Source organism: Brachypodium distachyon, chromosome 4, assembly GCF_000005505.3.
Source record: "Brachypodium distachyon strain Bd21 chromosome 4, Brachypodium_distachyon_v3.0, whole genome shotgun sequence".
Taxonomy (NCBI): Eukaryota; Viridiplantae; Streptophyta; class Magnoliopsida; order Poales; family Poaceae; genus Brachypodium; species Brachypodium distachyon.
Window position 1 is genome coordinate 29,599,840 of NC_016134.3, and position 19,667 is coordinate 29,619,506.

A 19,667-nucleotide genomic window follows, 5' to 3' on the forward strand; every position below is an offset into this window, starting at 1 on the left:
ACGTGATGTCAGACAAGAAGATCATAGATTCACAACAATGACCCTGCCTCGTGAGGTTCCTCGTCATAAAGTGGACGTGAAGAAAATCCCGGCAAGATGGGAACCATGGCAGTTTGCTTCAAAATGCAAACAAATTTTCTTCATCGACGACCCGACAAGCAAGAACCGTGTTGTCGTAAGGAGAGGGAAAAGAAGCATAGTTGGCATCGACGGAGTTACTTCACAACAAGACTATGAAGGTTTTTCTGATCCAACGTCAAAGCAAGAAGAAGAAAAAGAAGCATCACGGACAATCCAGACAAGGAAGAAGTCAAGACCTGAGGCAAGAGAGGGGAATAAGCTAGAAGCGGCCACAGCGAGACCCAAACATATAAGAGGAAGGAGAAGACCAGAAAGAAAAAGAAGGACAAGATTGTGGAATAGTTGAATATTTGTGTATCTTTTGGTAGTTGATGTTGAACGATGCTTTTGAATGAAAAATTGTAACTTGTATTATTTCAAATTTGAAATCAAAAGTCTTAAATATGTTCTGAATTTGAAATATCTTGTTCAAATTTGAAATCAAAATGTCTTAAATAACTTTTTAAAATTTGAAATCAAATGTCTTAAATATGTTCTGAATTTGAAATAACTTGTTCAAATTTTAAATCAAATGTCTTAAATATGTTCTGAATTCGAAATAACTTGTTCAAATTTGAAATCAAATGTCTTAAATATTTTCCGAATTTCAAAATAACTTGATCAAATTTCATGGAAAAAAATTAGCCCACCGAGTCAACATAGCTTTTCGGGTTCGGGCCCAACCCGACAAACCAGGGAGCTTCCTACTACCTACTAATGAAGGTTTGACCGGGCCTACAAGGCTTTTACCGAGCTCACCAAGTATATTCGGACCGACAACCGGGCCCATCGGCCAGGAGCAGAGTACTATGGGAATTGAATCGGAACTGACAACCGAGGTGGAGAATCCTATTTATGCTGGTCGAAATGGCTGTAAACAAGCGAGGTGGGACTAAACTCCCTACTCGCTTCGCGGAAGCTCGCACTAAGGACCACTACTGGCGGTGAAAACGCAAGCACCGCCACTGGTGCCAAGCACGAGTGGCGGTGAAACATAGCAAACGACCACTAGTACTAAGCACGAGTGGCGGTGCGGGCAACTAAAACCGCCACTAGTATGATTTTTTCTTTTCTCGCATATTTTTTCCTGTCATTTTTTTCTGCTATTTTTTTATTTTTATTTGAATAATAGGAAGTTTGAGAGAGAACTCACCCAAAACTTTAGAAATTTTGGTATAAATTCGTAAGCCACTGATCTAGTGGCGGTGAGGACATAGCAACCCGCCACTACTATTGAGCACAAGTGGTGGTGCTTGCAACTAAATCCGCCACTGTTATGATTCACAGGAACATTGGAGACCCTAAGTTTGTGTACCACGTATCGGTGGCGGTTCTCACGACAAAAAAGGCCACTGGTATGGTTCTCACGACAAAGACCGCCACTAGTGCTGTCGTGCTATAAGTAGATAGCGACGGGACTTGGCGAAATTTCGAACACTCGCCCGCGCGTCTCTCAGATCAGCAGCGGCTTAGCTAACTCTAACGCAGGTGAAGCCCTGCCTCGTCGCCGCCGCCGCCACCGTTCCCCTCCCCCACCCGCGCCGTTCCCCCTCTTCTCTTCCCCTTCTCCCCGCGTCTCCGACTCGCCGGCGCCCACCATGGTGTGAACGCGGGGAACCGGCCGCCGCCGTGGAGATTCTCCACGGCGTCGGCCATGGCGGATCTCCCGCCCCACGACGAGCCGAAGGAGGAGGCGGCGTCGCCCCGCCGCACGGCGGATTCAAGCCCGCCGGATTTCGTGGACGAGGTCTGAAATTCGGCGGCCAAGGACCCCCCCCCCCCCCCGCGAGGACACACCGCCGGGGTCCCCCGTTGCCGGCGATGAGGTAAGTTCTAGGGTTAGTTTGTTTTTCTCATGAAGTTTACTGTGTAGAAGAATAGGGTTAGTTTTAGGGTTAGCTTACTATGTAGAAGAATAGGGTTAGAAGAATAATGTGTAGAAGGATAGGGTTAGTTTTAGTTTTAGGGTTTGTGAATGTGAATGTGATACAATGTGAATATGCATGAAGGTAGGGTGAAGGATTAGGACGATTAGTGTTTTTTTTGCTCAGTAAGTTTACTATGGCTACTGTATAATGTGATATGCATGATGAAGCTACTTTTGCTTTTGATGTGGGCCCGGTCATCGTGCCGAGGCCGTTGAAAATTAAGGGGCCGGCCATCGCGCCGAGGGGATATGTGGGTGGCTAATTTTTATGCAGGTTTCATTATCGGGTAGACCAATTCGCTAGCTTTATAGCACGGGTCATGCCGAATTTTTCTAGTTTTACAGTATGGGTCATGCCGAAATTTTCAATTTTTTAAAGTAATCCATATAAGGGCATTGTATAGGAACCTCAGGGTCGCGACGGAGAATACCCTGAGGACTCACCTCAGGGTTCTTCGTCGTCGGGCACACCAATAGCCCATACCCAAGACGATGAGCCTGAACACGGCGGCGGTGATCCTTCGGGCTTCAATGCAGGCTCTGAGGCTACCACATCACAGGCTACTTCCAAGAAGAAGAAGAAGGCGCCGCTTGGGTCTAACAAGCCGACAAAGGAGAAATTCATCGTCACCGGGACTGACGACGTGGGGAAACCTGCGAGTCCAAAGAGGGCCACGTCGTGTTTCGCCAACACATGCAATGCCATCATCATTCGCTCCTTCATGAACATCAATCAGAGATGGACCGAGGTTCCTGAGAGCGTCAAGCAAGATTGTTATGCCAAGGCATGGGAGAGGTTCGAGGTGCCTGATCCAGCGCACCAATAATAAGGGGTCAAAAATCAGTAAGAGATCCAATGACTCGAAGAGTAAAGAGTAGGACTCAACGGGCAAGCAACCCAGCAATCCGCCAATAATTGAAGGGAATTGGGAAAACCGGCCAGATATTTTGAATATGAAGCCCCCCTGTAGCTGGTGATTTAGTCGGCGGAGCCTACTTCGTGGCCAGGGAAGTCGAAAAAGTGCTGATGTTCTACCCTGGACAACCGATGGTCACCCTTAAGGACCTAACAAGCCTACCGCGAGAGATGCAAGAGCTACATGGCTACTACATGGCAGCATCAGCTAATTCTATAGAACATGCTCAACAGATGAATGTGAAGGTGCCAGCGTATTATGGCTTCTACGATGCCGAAATGGGGAACCTGCAGACAAAGGAATTTACCTTCGGCGTGGACTTCCTTGACTTAGCTTGTTTCACGTCTTCAATGAAAAGTGCTTAGACAACAACATGTTAAGACTCTGGTGTGTATACTTCACAAGGGAGTCCTTCCGCCTGAAAGAACCATACGTTGCCATCGCCGATCCTCTCCTGTTCAGCAAAGCAACCATCAGTCTAGAAGAATGGAAACGTGGTTCGAGAGAGAAGGCAATTTCATACCTAGCTAAGTTCTTCGCAATGCACAAGCAACGCCATTATATTCTTACACTCTACCATTTAGAGTAAGTTGTTCTGACGACCATTGCTTTCTTTCTCGTTCCACTAAGTTGTTCTCTTTTTGGTTATAAATGTGCGTTCTTTTTGTAAACAGCGAACATTGGGTGGTGGTGGCCCTCTCTTTCGAAGAAGGGTCGGTGATGTATCTTGATCCACTCTGACGGAAGAAAGGCTATGAGCAGCGCGAGTTCAAACCCATCGGAACACTCTTCGAAGAGGCGTGGAAAAAGGCGGTGACTGATTATGAGTTGCCAAGCTACGGCAGGAAAAAACTAACCCATCACAGAAACTTCCCATGCATACAACAGCCGCAAGGTACGGTCTTCTGTGGATACTACTGCATGCGCGTACATCATCCACAATTGGATCACCAGTTTCAAGCCCAAGACGAAGATGACCTACCAGCAGATGGTGGATTACTTCAAGACCGAATCAGAATATGGACACAACGCAGCTGTTCTTGTGTTCGATATTCAGAGGGAGATAGCCACAATTCTCAACAAAGAGGTCCTGAAGGAAAACGGTGATTTTTATGAAGGAGGGGTTGTGCCGATGTATTGAAACTTTGATGTACAATGTAAATATTGAATATCTAGGTTTTGGTAATAAGTTATGTGAACGGATGCTGTTATCTATCATGAAAGTGTGATATATATATATATATATATATATATTGTTGTGTTGTGCTGTGAATATGATATATTGCTGTTAACTGCTACAGGAATTGTCTAATATAAAACAAATATTTTTTTCAAACCGGCAAACAACAGTGGCAGTTCCTGGTCACCGCCACTGGTAGAGTATAGTGGCGGTTGCATCCCACCGCGACTGGTGCAGTACTAGTGGCCGTGACCGAGAACCGCCAGTAGTGCTACGAAAGCATACCAGTGGCGGTGTAGCATCAGGGCCACTGGTAGTGTACCAGTGGCGGTGTGTACTCACCGCCACTCGTATATTACAATGGTTGTCCTTCCCATGGCCACCGGTGCACTTTCTGAAGCTCCCTACGGATTACCCGTGGCGGTTGGGCGAACGGCCACTGGTGCTGGTAACCGCCACCGGTGCTCGTTAGCACCCGTGGCGCAGGCTTAGTGGCGGGCCGCGTTACCGCCACCGGTGTGTAAATCGGACCGCCGCTACTAAGCTTTTCTCGAGCAGTGCTGCCACAGACTCGTCGCGGACTCGCTCCGCCGCTGAGGACTCGTCGGCGTCACCCGCGGATGCGCCGGTTGGTGCGGAGTAGGAGGCCGCCGCGGAGTTGGAGGCCGGCGCAGAGCGCCCGCAGGATCGAGCGGCGCCGCCGATCGATTTTCGCCGCGCCGTTCTCTCGTGGAATAATCGCGAGAGGGGGGGTGGTCGTGTCTGGAAAACTCTCCCCCGAGGCGTGTTTCTAGGGTTTTTTCGGCCTGATACCCTTCTATACTGGGCTGTCAAACGGGCTTCACGTGGATCTGCGGGTATTGTATAATATTGGGCCGCCGGGAATTTACACGTGTTTTCAACTCAAATACCGGCCTGCCAAACGAGGCCTCATGAGGAGGCTTTCCAGGTAATCGAATCAGGGGTTGCCGTCAGCAAGGTTCGAACTAATCTGAGACCACAACTTAGCAAAATATCCAATCTAATCATCAGTGTTAATTCACTAAAGACACTTCATCCATCTTCCATTGATACTAACTTGAAGAAACTATAGCCTTATTTCACAATGCAGTATTCTAATTGGACAGTTGTTGTTACATCTTAATATGTTTACCGTTTTCAAGGTCAAATGTCATTGGCACCAAGTTTATAATGTATGACACCCAGCCTCCATACAATTCAAGTAGTGTTTCACAGTCAGGAAAACCAAGCCAAAGATTCTACTCCAAGAATGGGTCGCCGCCGCCATGCTCAACGCGCATCCACCACACCGCCACTCTTCGCCTCCGAGGAAGATGAAGACGACGGTGCCAAGCACAGGCGGCCAGCTTGCCAGCTCGTCGCACGGGCGCACTCCTCCTCATCCCTCGCCGGCGTGAGGAGGGCCTGCTCGAGCTCCCCTCCTGGGGGTCGAGGTAGCGCTAGTGGAGGGAGGCCGCGCACTCGCTGTAGGGGGCTCACTTGGGGTACTTGCGGGCTCCCCGCTTGCGGCCACCTTCCGACTGGCGTGAGCAAGCTTCTTCCTCGTCAACGGCGGCGCACGCGCTAGGGTTTCTGTGGCCGCAGGGAGCGGCGGCCAAGCTTGCTCAGCGGGCGGCGGAGGAGTTTAGCAGCTGCATTTTAGCACTGGGGGTCATCGGAGATGGAGTGGGTGGCGGCGGTATGGGGATTGGGGTTTTGCGGCGGCTGTCGCGGCGGAAGGGAGTTCGGATTTGGATCCGAACATCCCCGCTCGCACGGTACAAACAGCGACTAAAATCGGCCCGGTTCGGTAATCCGATCTTGTTTTTCAGTTTCGGGCCTGTTTGCGGTATCTGGTCGGGCTCGTTTTTCGGCCCAAAATCGCCGCAGTTCGGTAACTGCTAGAGTTGCTCTAATGATTTTACCAAATTTTGTACCCCTTTCCTTTTGAAACTGCAAATCCATTTCTCAAAGAAACAAAATATAATCAAACTGCAATTAAGCTTTGTAGTTTGTAATTCTAGGTGACTAGATTATTTAGAGTAAATTACAGAAAACCAGCACATTAGTGGATAGGGTTTCAACTGGGTACTAGTTTTCGTTTTGGTGACTAAAAACCACCGGTTTTAGTTAACCCCTCCGTCGCTAGCGAATAAGCATGTTTCTGACCGCTCGAGCCCACATGTCGGGCCACCGTGTCCTCCAGCACGGTGTCCAGCGTGCCACAGACCAACCGGGCCATATGGGTCGGTATTCTAACCCTAACCCGACCGGCTCGCCATTCATCTCTCCACCCCCCCCCCCCCAAGCTAATAGCGGAGGCGGCGGGCGCGGGCGCGGCGGCGCAGGCGTACGATGAGTGGCAAGGCGGCGGGCACCAGGTCATCCCCGATTGCAATGAGGCCGTACCCTCGACAGCGGCGGATGGGTGGTACGGCGGCGGCGACGTCGAAGTCAAGCGCACCCGTGAGGTTGCACGAGGAGGCCCAACAATGGCGACCATTAGGTTGTAGAAAGTAATCTGGAGTAGCAATGACACTTAGTGTTGGCAGCTTTATGTGGGATTTTTAGGCATAATTCTTTGTCTCTTCGATTTGAAGAATTGATGATGAAGTTTGGACCGTGAGTATGCATTTTAGTTGCGGCCAAAATTTTAAAAGAGATTTGGGCATTTCAGATGTCTGAAACATGCTTATTCGCTAGCGACTGAGGGGTTATCTAAAACCGGTGATTTTAGTCACCAAAACGAAAACTGGTACCAAGTTGAAACCCTAGCCACTAATGTGGAGTTTTCTGTAATTTACTCAGATTATTTAAGGCAACATTAACCATTAGCAAAACGAAAAAATGAAAATAAAATACACGAAGCAATTAACCATTATCAAAACCATTAAAGAAAATAACATCACGGCAGAGGCTCCCTTACCCCTTGAGTAAGACAAATAATATTATCTTGTCGACCTCATCAAGCCTTTTTCTTTTTGACGGCGCGGCGCTAGCTGCCTCTCGATCAGGACAATTAACAGAACCATTGACGGCCACGATCATATATATTCCCCATGCCCGTCTCCAGTCAACCTTTTTTTTTTTAGAAACTGTCAACCTTTTTGATTTTTCTTTTTGAGGAGATCAACTTTTTTTGACGGAGCACCTAAGAATTAGGATCGTTCTAAAAAAAAGAAAAGGAAGTAAGGGGAGCAGGCCCAGCAGAGGCACGGTCCAATAGAGGAGGCCCAGCGACAGAGTTGAATAGTACTCTCCCTGGTTCTAAATTATTGTAGAAATATTATATATATCTAAACTTTTATAATAATAAAATATATTCATATTCATATTTTGGACTGTGACACGATAATTTAGGATCGGATGGGAGGAGCAGCAATTAAACAAAGCCCTGTCGCCTCTTACCGTCGTCTTCGCCCCCGACCCACAGCTGAGAGCGGCCGCCGCGGGAACCGTCGCCGCCAGGAGACAATGGCGACCGCCGCCCGGCCCCGTCGTCCGGCGACGCAAGGCGAGCGAGTGCGGGAGTCGGCGGAGGAGCGAGGGGAGGCGTCGGCTGCGGCGGGAAAATCTCGGGTAAGTGACTGAGCGCTGCTCCTTGCTCTTTAGTCCCACATCGCTCGTGGAGGTGGAAGAGCACCGGCATATAGAGGCGTGGACTTGCATCGGTTGCAAGTCGAGTAGAACAGTTAGATTAGAGTTAGTATTAGCTAGGGTCTTAGGATTAGGCGTAGGAGACGGTCTTAGGGCTTAGCGGGGCGCAGGAGAGACGGGGGAGGAGGGTATGCCCGGGGCTCAGGCCGGAGGGTGGGGCTATGCCCGGCGGGATATCCGGGAGACGGGGTAGGGGAGGCCGGTATGCCCGGCGGGGGGCTGCAGGGGGTATGCCCTAAATTTGTGGCATTTTTAAATTAAATAAGAAGAGAGATTTAATATTCGCAGCTATTGTTTTTTTGTTCGACCTCACTAGGGGACCCCTCAGCCTTATGGTTTCATACTAACAGGATCAATTGTGTTGCAGTTACCTGTAAGAAAAATTTGTAGGCTATTCTGTTACATTGCCCTGCATCTTGAACAATGTGTGTTGTCATAGCAGTAACTGTTGATCCATGTTATGTACCTCAAATCGATGATGGAAGAGTCTTCACCACACCAAAGGAAACTTCTTATTTTATCCTATTTCTTTATAGCCCAAGCCGAAGGAGAGAAAGTGGTTAAGACATAAGTGGTCAAAGACGCGAGAACACAGTTAACCAAAATGAGCCTTCCTGCTCGAGAAAGGAGCTTTCCCTTCCAAGGTTTCAATCTGACAGCCATCTTATCACTGCATATGACTTGTTTTATGCAGTCTCACTAACTGAAGACTTCTGTATTCATCAAAGCTCTGATATTGGTTTGTTTTCCTCTGCTCTTTCCGCTCTGTTGTTGCTTTCATTCTCACCTTTCTATAAAAGATATACAATTCTAATCGCAGGCACTCTGACAATTTAAAATCATTAAATGTTGCTTGGCCAATATGTTGAGGACAATGCAACCATGATCAGAAGTAAAATACATCAGTTTTTTTTTCCTTATTTAGTTGGCTTTCGAGTACTGAACTAATTATTATACTGTTCTGCCAAGATAGTATGGCATGCCTTTTGGCACTTCAATGTTTTATTCGAGCTTTAGTTCAGGATTATGAATACAGCTGTTAGGTTTTTTTTGTAGAGGTCTTCTGTCAATAGATCTTTCTCAGAAATTACCGTGCTCCTAAAAAAAAGTACTCTTTATATCCTCCATATATAGGGTTTTCCTGTCAAACAAAGAATGTTTACTTATCAAGATTCAAGATGGAAGTAAATGAATTGTGTCTACATATCTTTTTGACTTTTTCAGTAGTCACTTCTTCCTTGGCGAAACAGTCACCTGCTTACCTTCCTGACAATTACTAATCTGACAATGACAGGCTGATACTGATAATATAGTAGGATCCATTCCACCCTGGAAAAAAATGCCTTTTGTTCACACTTCACTATCTATTTCAACTATTTACAAGAAGAAAACGAGACACTAATCCATGCACCTACTAATTGCTCTTAATTCGCCGTGAATTTCTCCCGATCTGGTTGCCTTGGCTGTTCTAGCTGTAAGCATGCATCCACTTTTTCTCCACTTCATCATCATCATCTTGGTACTGATCTCATGGCCCTTCAATTCTGTGCTTTTCTGTGCACCTGCCAGTGTGCTTGTCCCTGGCATGACATTCACTCCTGGCAAGACTCTCACCTCGGATCAAGATTCGTTTGCCTTGGGCTTCTTTTCCCCCTCAAACTCAACCAAAGATACATACGTTGGCATATGGTTCAATGACATCCCGTTGCGCACTATCGTGTGGCTTGCCAACCGTGATAACCCAATCACCGATGCTTCATCTGCGATGCTTGGTATGACCAACAACTCCAGCATTTTGTTGTCTGAAAAAAATGGCCAACGTGTACTTTGGCACTGGCAGCAATTCCTCAACCAAACTTCTCAACACTGGCAACCTTGTAGTCCTATCATCAGATGGTACCACTTTATGGCAGAGCTTTGAAAACCCAAGTGACTCCGTCCTTGCTGGCATGCCTATTCGGACAAGCCACAATACGCACCCACCATGGCAGATCATCTCTTGGAAGGGCCCCCAAGACCCGTCGAGAGGCATCTTCTCTGCTGGGAATGACCCTGACAGTCCCCTACAGTTCTTCGTCTGGAATGGGTCAGTGCCATACTGGCGTGCTGCAGCGTGGAACGGCTATATATCCTCCAACATGGACCTCCAGAGTGTTAGTCCGCTCATGTACTTGACAGTTTACAAGGGCGCCGACGGTGAGTTCTACTCAACGTTTGAACTATCAGACGGCTCCTCCAAGGTATGGTACAAGGTTGACTACCTCGGAAGGACCATGTTGTTGAGATGGAATACCAGCTTGACAGGATGGACCCCGCTTGCCCGCTCGCCAGCTTACCAGTGCAATTTATATGGATTCTGTGGTGTATACGGCTACTGCGACAACAAAGAGGTCATTCCCACATGTAAACGCCTTGATGGATTTTACAGAGTGGGCCAGAGGCAACTTTTCTCATGGTTGCCGGCGAAAGGAAGCACTAGAGTGCGGTGGAGGTGACGGTTTCTTGACCTTGCCAGCAATGAAGGTGCCAGACAAATTCTTACGACTGTGGAACAAAACCTTTGATGATTGCACAGTAGAGTGTAGCAGAAATTGCTGATGTGTAGCTTATGCTTATGCTAATCTAAGCACCAACAACATCGATGGGGATGCAACAAGGTGCTTGATGTGGACCGGGGATATAATTGATGTGGAGAAGGGTGGAGTTGGCAACGAGATTCTGTATCTCCGACTTGCTGGCTTGTCAAGTACTGAGATTATGTATCTCTTTTTATTGCTCTTAGATGTTCATGAAAATTTGAGCGTGAGAATTGAATGTTCAAATTATTAACTTGCTGATAACTCATGAATCACTTGCACTTTGGCTCCATAGAGCGAAATTGCTGGAGGCCATTAGTTCAGTTTTTACGGAAACCTCGTCAAGAGGGCATGGAGGGGAGTCTAACTTGTCAGTTCGAGAAACCATGATTTCAGTATGGAGATTATTTGATTATGTGCTACTCCCATCATTTTCTCATCTGTTTAGTGTTTGTATTAGTACCATTTATGAATTGTACATTACACCTGATGCTCAAATAACATAGTTCAGGTAATGGTTCAATAAATCCAGACTATAAACCTAGTCACATTGTTCCTTTTCAGGCAAAGATCAAAAGAGCATTATGGTAAAAATTATACCAGCAATTTCAGCATGTCTGCTGCTGGTACTGATATTGGCAGGCTTTGTATGGGTCTGCAAGTTTAAAGGTAGTCCATTTGTTTATTTATTTTTTAATGTGGAACACATATTATAGTTCTTGATTATCTCATTCTTCACTATTGGTCAATTGAGTAAATGTTAAGACAACAAAGATGATGTTTTCTCATAGGCAAACATGACAAGAAAGGAAATCCCAAGAGATTGATAATGGGGGATCTGAGAATTACCAATGGACTTGAAGAGGAATCTCATGAACTTCCATTTATTAGCTTTCAGGAAATAGTCACTGCAACGAACAACTTCTCTATGTCCAACTTGCTTGGGCAAGGTGGCTTTGGGAAAGTTTACAAGGTAAACATATACCCTACAGCATGTCCCTAATTGCACCAATATATGAAAATTCCATCAGTTTCTGCTGGGATTCTAAAACTTACCATACTATTGATGCTCCCCCTGTTGCAATAATGCAGGGAAACATACATGGCGACAAGGTGGTTGCTGTTAAAAGACTTAGTAGAGGTTCTGGGCAGGGGATGATAGAGTTCAGAAATGAACTAGTTGTTATTGCTAAATTGCAGCACAGAAATCTTGTAAGGCTTCTCAGTTATTGTGTGCAGGATGAAGAAGATACTTATTTATGAGTATGTGTCAAACAAAAGTCTGGACGCCTTCATTTTCAGTAGGTTTGAACTGCAAATCAATCAAACAAAAGACATTTGATGCCATGTCTCAAATTTTTGTAAATTGGTATATATCTTTACAGATTCTGAAAAGAAGCTATTGCTTGATTGGCCGACGCGATTCAAGATAATAAAAGGAGTGGCTAGAGGACTGCTCTATCTCCACCAAGATTCAAGATTGATGATAATACATAGGGATCTGAAAACCAGCAACATTCTGCTAGATGGAGATATGAATCCCAAAATATCTGATTTTGGCATGGCAAGAATATTTGGTGGAGATGAGCACCAAGCGAATACTACTAACCGAGTTGTCGGAACATAGTAAGTGCTAACTTGTATGCACTGTTCATAAAATTAATTAATACATGGCTTGCAACTCAAATGGTACATGCAGTGGTTATATGTCTCCGGAATATGCAATGGAAGGCCTCTTTTCTGTCAAGTCTGATGTGTATAGCTTTGGAGTATTGCTCTTGGAAACTGTAAGTGGTCTAAGGATTAACTCAATCCAGAACGACACCGATGAGTTCGCCAGCCTTATAGTCTATGTAAGTTCATGATGTCCAATATTTCATCCTGAAAGGAGGTCAAAACCATGTCCAGCGTGCTGTGTACATATATAAACTATATGACTTTTAAACAATTGACATGTTTTGTTCAGGCATGGAATCTCTGGAGAGAAGGGGTAGCAGGAGATCTGGTGGACCCATCTGTTGTAGAGAATTGCTCGAATGAAGAGGCCTTGTGCTGCATCCATGTCGGGCTTTGTGTGTCCAGGATGATCCAGATGCTAGACCGCTTTATGTCGAATGTTGTGTCGGTGTTGGAGTCGTAGAAGCACACCACTCGCAATGCCTGAACAGCCTCTCTATTTTGCTCGCAGGAGGAACAAGGTGGCAAAGAGTGATCACTACATTCAGGAGGGTTCTGTGGATACTGAGGCTCTTACGATAGTCGAGGGGCGATAGAAGTTTAAGGGCAGTGAGCTGTGCCACTGACTGAAATCCACACACACAGGGGTGTTCTGCTGGCAACATTGGCGACAGGCTGAGGTTCCTCAACTTGCTTTGAAGGACTTGTTTTGCTCTTTTTCCTCTACTCCGTGTAGTCTGGATTGTAATAACAGTTTTGACTTTTTTTGTACAAAAACTGTTTGTGCACAGGGTGAGAATTACACCATACTCAGTATGGAGAAAGATAATTGATGTACCGAAGGAATCGAATGAGTATGTATGTGGATGATACAAGTTTTTTTTCTTGAGAGAACGTCGAGCTTTATTAGATAATCCTGAGACGAGAGGTCAATCAGAAGATTGTAGAAATCTGGAGCTAAAATAACTTTTAACATAACAGTTTTGGAGCTAAATATACAACCCTATGTTAGCTACACAATCCTTCCGACCTGCCATTAGCTGACCTAGGCAAATGTGATGGAGATAGGAGAGTACCAGGTAAAATCAAGCCACCTGGATTTTTTTTTGGGGGTGTAAGCTGCTACCTAGACTCTGGTTTCTTTTCTGTCATGTAATCCTGTTTTATTCTCCAGGAAAAACTTGCCTATAAGTTCAAATACTAGTTCAATTCCGCCGTTGCAGCTGCAAAAATGTGTTCTTTCACAGTTAACCTGTGTGAATTGCCTGAGGCCTGAGGATAAGAAGATCCTGCTGAGGGATTGATGGACAACTAGAAACTAAGTAAATATGCAGACAATGACAGTTAGTGAAGATAACTTTAGTCATCTGCTTCCTCATAGCAGATCATAAAATCTGAAAAATCAAATCAAATTAATTGAACATAGTTCAGCTCTCCGATTTCACAGGGTTTTCAACGCACACTTGCAAGTTCAGAAACTTCTTTCGATTGTCTCAGCTACAATCTGGGCAAAAACATGCTTGTGGGCAGCACAACGACATGCATGCCGTTGTACGCCAGTTGGACACCCGCAACTGAGGGCATTTTTGGAACAAGAATTTCCCAGAATGGGATTTTTTTCCAGATCATCCAGTTATCTCATCCACCCTGCTTTGCAAAAGACAAACAAATAACATAAAAATAAAATAAGATAGGGATCAAGCTTGCATTGCTTCATACACTCCTTGATAGGCAATAAGTCAACAATTGAATAAATAAATAAGTAGATAATCAATCTTCGGTTACCTGCATGGTGTTGGTTCAGGGTAATAGAAAGCATATCGCTGGTACACGTTCCAGCCTTTAATGGTTTCTTGGTTGGTGATCTCAATCCGTTTACCCAAGGAGTCCCCAAGCCCATGGTGGGCCATGAGCAGCCAGACGAAGGTGATAAGCTCCCCTCCACTGCTCAGCTGCGAGGCGTGCATCTCAGCCCGCGACCTGCCAGCAGAGTAAATAAGAAGCCTTGCCCACATGGACACCATCTCTTTAAGTGTTTCCTTGCTTGGATGAAGACTGTACTTAACCAGCAACTCCTCTCTGGTCATATCACTGTACTCATTCTCTTGAGATTCAGGCAGATGGTGATTCTCGAGAGTAGCCACCGCGCAGGCAGCGAGCGGCAGCATGGAAGGGTGGGTAACCAGAAGGTACATCATGTAGTTGGAAAGTTTCGAGCATACCTCCAACATTCCACGAGGTAAATCCATGTTGTCTGAAGGAGAATTGTATTTACCCAGGTGTGCCTCTGTCAGCGCATGTAACCACACAATAGCGAACCCAAAATCTGAAACGAAGTCACCTCTTAGTGTTCCCACCAGAGTGCCAAGTTTGGGCCATTCTCGTTGCCGTCCCAAGCAACCAGGACCAGTGTCTACTTTATCATGCAAGAGTCTAATCTCCTCTACAATACACTCCAACATCATCTTTCGACGTCCACTTGCTCTGTTTCTAACATCTTGCTAATCCAAAATATTTTTTCCTTCTTCACACCGATCACATCCACAAGCAATCTCCTACACACGGTCATCACTCGTCGACTGAATGTCCTTGGATGCAGGTGGTTGCTGCTGTTCATCACTCGTTGACTGAATGTCCTTGGATGCAGGTGGTGGCTGCTGGCACTCAGCCAGCTCACCAAGTTATACTGTCCCATCGACTTTGGCCACCGTTGCTTCTCTTCAGGCCATCCAATCTCACTGGAAAAAATAAACCAGGACAAACTAGCAAGCATGCCACACTTTCGGACCTTCAACCACGCCCATGTCCATGGTGACATCAGGCAAATAAATACTGAACAGACTTCCAGGAAAAAGCCTCCCATAAATAGTGAGTAGGCGACTGCAATGTCAGATTTATTATACCCCCGTTTGTCATCTATGTGGAAGAGCACAAAAGCAACAACAGCAGATATCTGAGAAATGCACCTAAGTATGACGATGCTCCTTGTTCTGAGAACAAGAGCCTTAGTGTAGAGATCATCGTACATCACACCAAGCTCAATCCTAACCACCTTGAGCATTCTGTTGGTGTCTCCTAGTGTGGAGGGTCTACTAAAGGGGTTTTCAGCAAGTAAGCTACGCCCTGAAAAGATATCAAGAACATATCTTGTAGAACCTAAAGCTTCACAAACGATGCTATCATAGCCATGACCATTGATCTCTTTAGGCAATAGTTTTTTGTAAGCTTGTCCAGTTGAGCTCTCAAGGCTCTTAAGGCATCCACACTTGAGACACCACGTTCTTTCTCCATACTTAATCCCAGCAGTAAATGCCAAGATACCTGATACTAGCAGCTCCACATTGTGTCTTCCAATGGATATCCAGAAAACATACAATGCTAGAACAACTTGCATCACCAGATTCAACAGATGCCTCAACCACAAATTGTTGTCCTCCATGGCAAAAGCAGTAATTGTGTCCTGCCCACCTAGATGTATGAGGAGAAACGGTGCCCAAAAGAAAGATAGTGGTTGGGTTTTACTTAGTACATGTTTTTCCATGGTGGCATCCTCATGCCGTGAGAGAAGGCCAAGGGAATAAACTGCTACCACGTCTGCTCCCAAATAAGCTGCCCAAATGCAGAGCCTTAGGAACCCACTGGTGCTATGCCGCCGAAGGCTACCAGTAAAGAAGAGCAAGAATTGTATTATGAAGCTGAGGAGTACAAGTAACTGGATTTCCAATTCTTTGAATAGTTCGAGCATACTCTCCATCACATGAAGGCGGCCCTCACATGAATGATGGATTGTGAATGTTACAACCACCTGATGGATAAAAGAAATTACATAATCCAGTGTGGATTTTGAACAATAGGCATAATCCTCCAAACACAAATAGAGGTCGCTTCACCTTTATGCACGTACAAGTTACAACATAGAAGTACTCAATGCCCTAGACTGTAACGTTATTTCCTGCTGATAATTAGTGCCCATGTTATGTATCCCATCAGCATGTTTTTCTAGAAACCATACGTTAATCATGGAGAGAGAAAAGAAACTATAGGAATTTCTACTTCAGTGCCCAAAACAAAATTTAGCCAAATTTCTCTTAAAGGCCTCTGAACATGTAAAATAAAGAAATGAAAGAAACTGACACATGAGTATGTATGCAGATACTCCATACTTCGATGTATGGAGTCTCGGAGTTGTACATGTGCCGGTTTGCTTATTAAGAAGTTAAGTGCTACGAGTCTTGAGCTTTGTATAGAGCCTGTGCAGGAGTTGAAGTTTGTATTCAGTGCAAGTTGGACAGTTAGGAATTTGTGAGTGTGAGTCAGGCATAAGGACAAGGCCAGGATCACTATATAATGGCCGTCGTGTAATAGCTATTGAGTTACCGTGAGAAAAAGAAGAAGAAAAGCAAAGGCATGCCAGCTGCCCTGGGTTGAAACCAAATTGTGATAGTTTTCTTTTCTCTCATGTGTGTATGATATTTCTTCGACACTCTTGAGCAAAGAAGTCAAGTTTTATTGAAGCAACAACTTTTCTGTGGTGAGTAAACATCTTGGAAAGTACTAATAAACTTCATCGAAATTTGGAAGCAAAAGCTAAAGCAGTAAACCATGAAAGAAAACAAACGCTACAGCAGGCTAATTTATATATGGGATTGGGATTAAACAATTCAGAACATGGGTGCATACCTTGGACTAACACTAGCTGATGGAAGCTTCGATCATTTGCAGCCCAACGCCTGAGGACATGTGTCTTGTTGCTAGTTGTGGCATGCAAAGCCACAATGTTTGCTTACATGCTTAGAGGTAGGCCCTAGTTTTTCGGTCTTATTCCTCTCTTTCAGGGGCAGAGGTGTAAACAGGCACTAAGATCTCTCATGATGGCACTGCTCTTTGATACATTTCTTGCAAGGAGAGCAAAGGTAAAGAGAGAGATGCTTTCTTGCATACAACATCAAATCTTGATTCATCAGAACAATGCCTACATTTGTAACATGCAGACCAATATTATTTTTCTAGGATGCAGTTCGACAGACGTCTGCAGTAACACCAAATCATGTGTAACTTAGTCAATGCCAGGTCATGTGTAAACAACGAGACAGCGTTCATATAGAGCAGAAAAAAATTTAGTGGCATGGGATTGGATGAGAGCAAAACTGCCTAAATCATAACAATGTTTAAAACAATAATGCTAGTACTGAACTGCACAAGTCTATGGGCTTATTGATCAAACAGTTAAAATGCTACGATTCAACAAACTACAATCTGAAGTTCCATAGATTAAACTGGAAATTATTTCCATCCATTGATCTGGCAATTATCTTTCTGTATTCTCTTTTGCTGTCAAACTTTGTCAGATCTCTCTAGAACAGTGTTAACTGGAGTGTCATACTTTCAGTCGCCACCAGAACAGTAAAATAGAAAAACTACAGGGACCAGATACTCAGACACAAAACTTGAACCGTAGCAATGCTGAGCTCAGACTAAAAGAAATCAGCAAGAATAAAATAGGTGATTTATGGGGAAGAACATTCTCAAGTTGTAAATTACTCCCTCCGATCCTAAATTTTTGACTCAAATTTGCTCAAATATTCTTAAAAAGCGTCTAGCTACATGTAATATTTCGACAACAATTCAGGATTGGAGGGAGTAGTTATTTTCCTTTCTACATTAATTTACTTTTCTATATGAAATTGATACAAAGTACTTATATTTGGGGAGCCCATTTCTTTATGAAGTACGAAGTACTTGGGTTTGGGAAGCCCCAATTTCAACTTGCGATTTTTTATATATTTTTTGAAACAAAAGAAGAACATTTTCATGGTAGTAGCTTGATGCTTCTAACAAAAACCTACCACTAGTTTCTTCTAAATGATCAACCAAAATGCCAATAGCACTCACTCACTCAACCAGTCATGGGAAAAGAAACTTTTTCCCCTGCCAGTCCCAACTGGAAAAGTTCCTGTGGTTAGTCAGATCCACTTGGACTCTGTCTTTTCTCGACTTCTCGTAATTCTAGCACAACAAGGAAGCATGTTTTTTAAAAGTTGAATCAACGATTCCGTAGTGATCAAAAAGCATGTTGGTAAAAGTTGTGGATTGGTGATCAAAAAGCTGAAATTCAATGCCTATTGCACAATATGTTTTTACCAACAATATGTATGTGCTGCTGAAAGTAGTTTAAACCATGCATTACCCTGTACAATCCTTTCAAAGAGAGTACAACTGAGCAAAAAGAAAGCAAAAATGTTTCGGCTGTGAATATTTACGAGGTTGTTCCTTCTTAGTATTTAATTTCATTATCCCTAATCCTAAGACCCTAGTAACTCCTAATTCTATCGATTCCACGTCGCTGAGCAGGAGTATATGGCCATATGGGGCTAAAAGATTTTACACTACAGCGGTACCATGGTTGGGCTGCTCGCACATACCCGAGTGACCTGGCCGCCGCCGCCTTCCCCGATCCGCCTGCGGCGCCGCACATAAGCCCACGCACCCATCCCCGGAGCCGGCAAGCTCGCCCGCTGCCTCTCCGGTCGCCCGCGATGCTCCCCGGTGGCCAACCTCGATGAGACACCCGGCGGGGGAGCCCAGAAGAGATCTTACCTGCCGACCTCCACGGAGGACAGCGGCGCACTGGCCGGCGTTGCCATTGTTGGCGATTTGCTTGTCGGGGATTCAGCCGATGATTAGACCATGATTTTGACAAAATTGACCCAAAACACAAAAAAATTTGAAATATGGACTCCTGGCGAAACTATTTCACAAACCTGACTCTTCCGTGTAGCGCCCGCATACTGGGCGTTAGCCCTACGCTATAACGCCTTGTGTCCGGGCGTTAAAGCGGGGCCAGCGTGGCGTCCTTGTCTAGCGTGGCGACGCCGGGGACCCACAGCAAGCCACTATAGCGCCTCGTCCACGGGCGCTATACGAGTAGTTTAGCGCCTCCTCACCCGGCGCTATACCCCCGTACCCTAAAGCGGCCGAACCGCTCGGGCCAGAGGCTCACGCACACAAGGGTTCGGCCCTTTTCCTCTCCCGTTAGAACGCAGCGGTGGCGGTGGTTTCTCCCCTCCAAATCTCTCCACCGATTCGTCGATTTCTCCGTGAATTCTGGTCGCATTTGCTCCCCCCAAGTATTCTCCTCCGATCCCCTCAGTTTGGTCCACATTTTGCCTGAGAAATTTCTGTACATTTAGGGTTAGAGGTGGATTTGGGGCAAACCCTAGTTTATGTACTTGCCCAAGAATGTTTGGTCCGAATTATTTGTGGCATTCAAATAAAATCTAGCACCTACTCATGAACAGTCAAGATAAGAGAATTGTAGTTTTGTGGACTGTGGCTGGCTAAGAACAAAGCTAGGTTTTTTTGGAATGTGGCCGGCCGGTAGTTGCTAGTTTTGTATGAAGAAAAAACTTATTGCTCAAATACCTTGATATGTTATACGAAGTTGTATTGTTGGGGATAACAAGACCTCAGAAAGTATGCTCTTTTCCATGCATGTGGGATGGCTGTTATAATCAATTTTTTTTTGTTAATTGTTACCACTATTTCTTAGGCATGGCTGGTTTGGATTGTTCCTTGGATGGTTGTCTTCAATTCATAAGTTGGATTTGTAGGAA

The 19,667-nt window shown here is 45.2% G+C and overlaps 2 protein-coding genes and 1 pseudogene across 4 annotated transcripts; 1 reads left to right on the plus strand and 2 right to left on the minus strand.

The window, feature by feature from the left end:
* The first annotated feature begins 8,548 nt into the window (after window positions 1-8,548).
* Window positions 8,549-12,945, plus strand: LOC100822362 (annotated as a pseudogene).
* A 499-nt stretch (window positions 12,946-13,444) lies between these two features.
* On the minus strand, window positions 13,445-14,508 carry LOC100822669. The gene is made up of 2 exons (XM_024455103.1): window positions 13,840-14,508; window positions 13,445-13,701 (listed from the first exon to the last, which is right to left on the minus strand). The coding sequence occupies exons 1-2, from the start codon at window positions 14,301-14,303 to the stop codon at window positions 13,680-13,682; spliced, it is 486 nt and encodes a 161-aa protein (XP_024310871.1). The 5' UTR covers window positions 14,304-14,508; the 3' UTR covers window positions 13,445-13,679.
* On the minus strand, window positions 14,485-16,875 carry LOC112268875. 3 transcript variants are annotated; one of them, XM_024455101.1, is made up of 2 exons: window positions 15,802-16,875; window positions 14,485-15,713 (listed from the first exon to the last, which is right to left on the minus strand). In XM_024455101.1, the coding sequence occupies exon 2, from the start codon at window positions 15,593-15,595 to the stop codon at window positions 14,516-14,518; it is 1,080 nt and encodes a 359-aa protein (XP_024310869.1). In that variant the 5' UTR covers window positions 15,596-15,713; window positions 15,802-16,875; the 3' UTR covers window positions 14,485-14,515. The 3 variants fall into 3 exon arrangements, with proteins under 3 accessions (XP_024310869.1, XP_024310870.1, XP_024310868.1); XM_024455102.1 differs by having other exon boundaries at window positions 16,735-16,869; XM_024455100.1 differs by having other exon boundaries at window positions 14,485-15,859; window positions 16,735-16,869.
* Window positions 16,876-19,667: the final 2,792 nt, after the last annotated feature.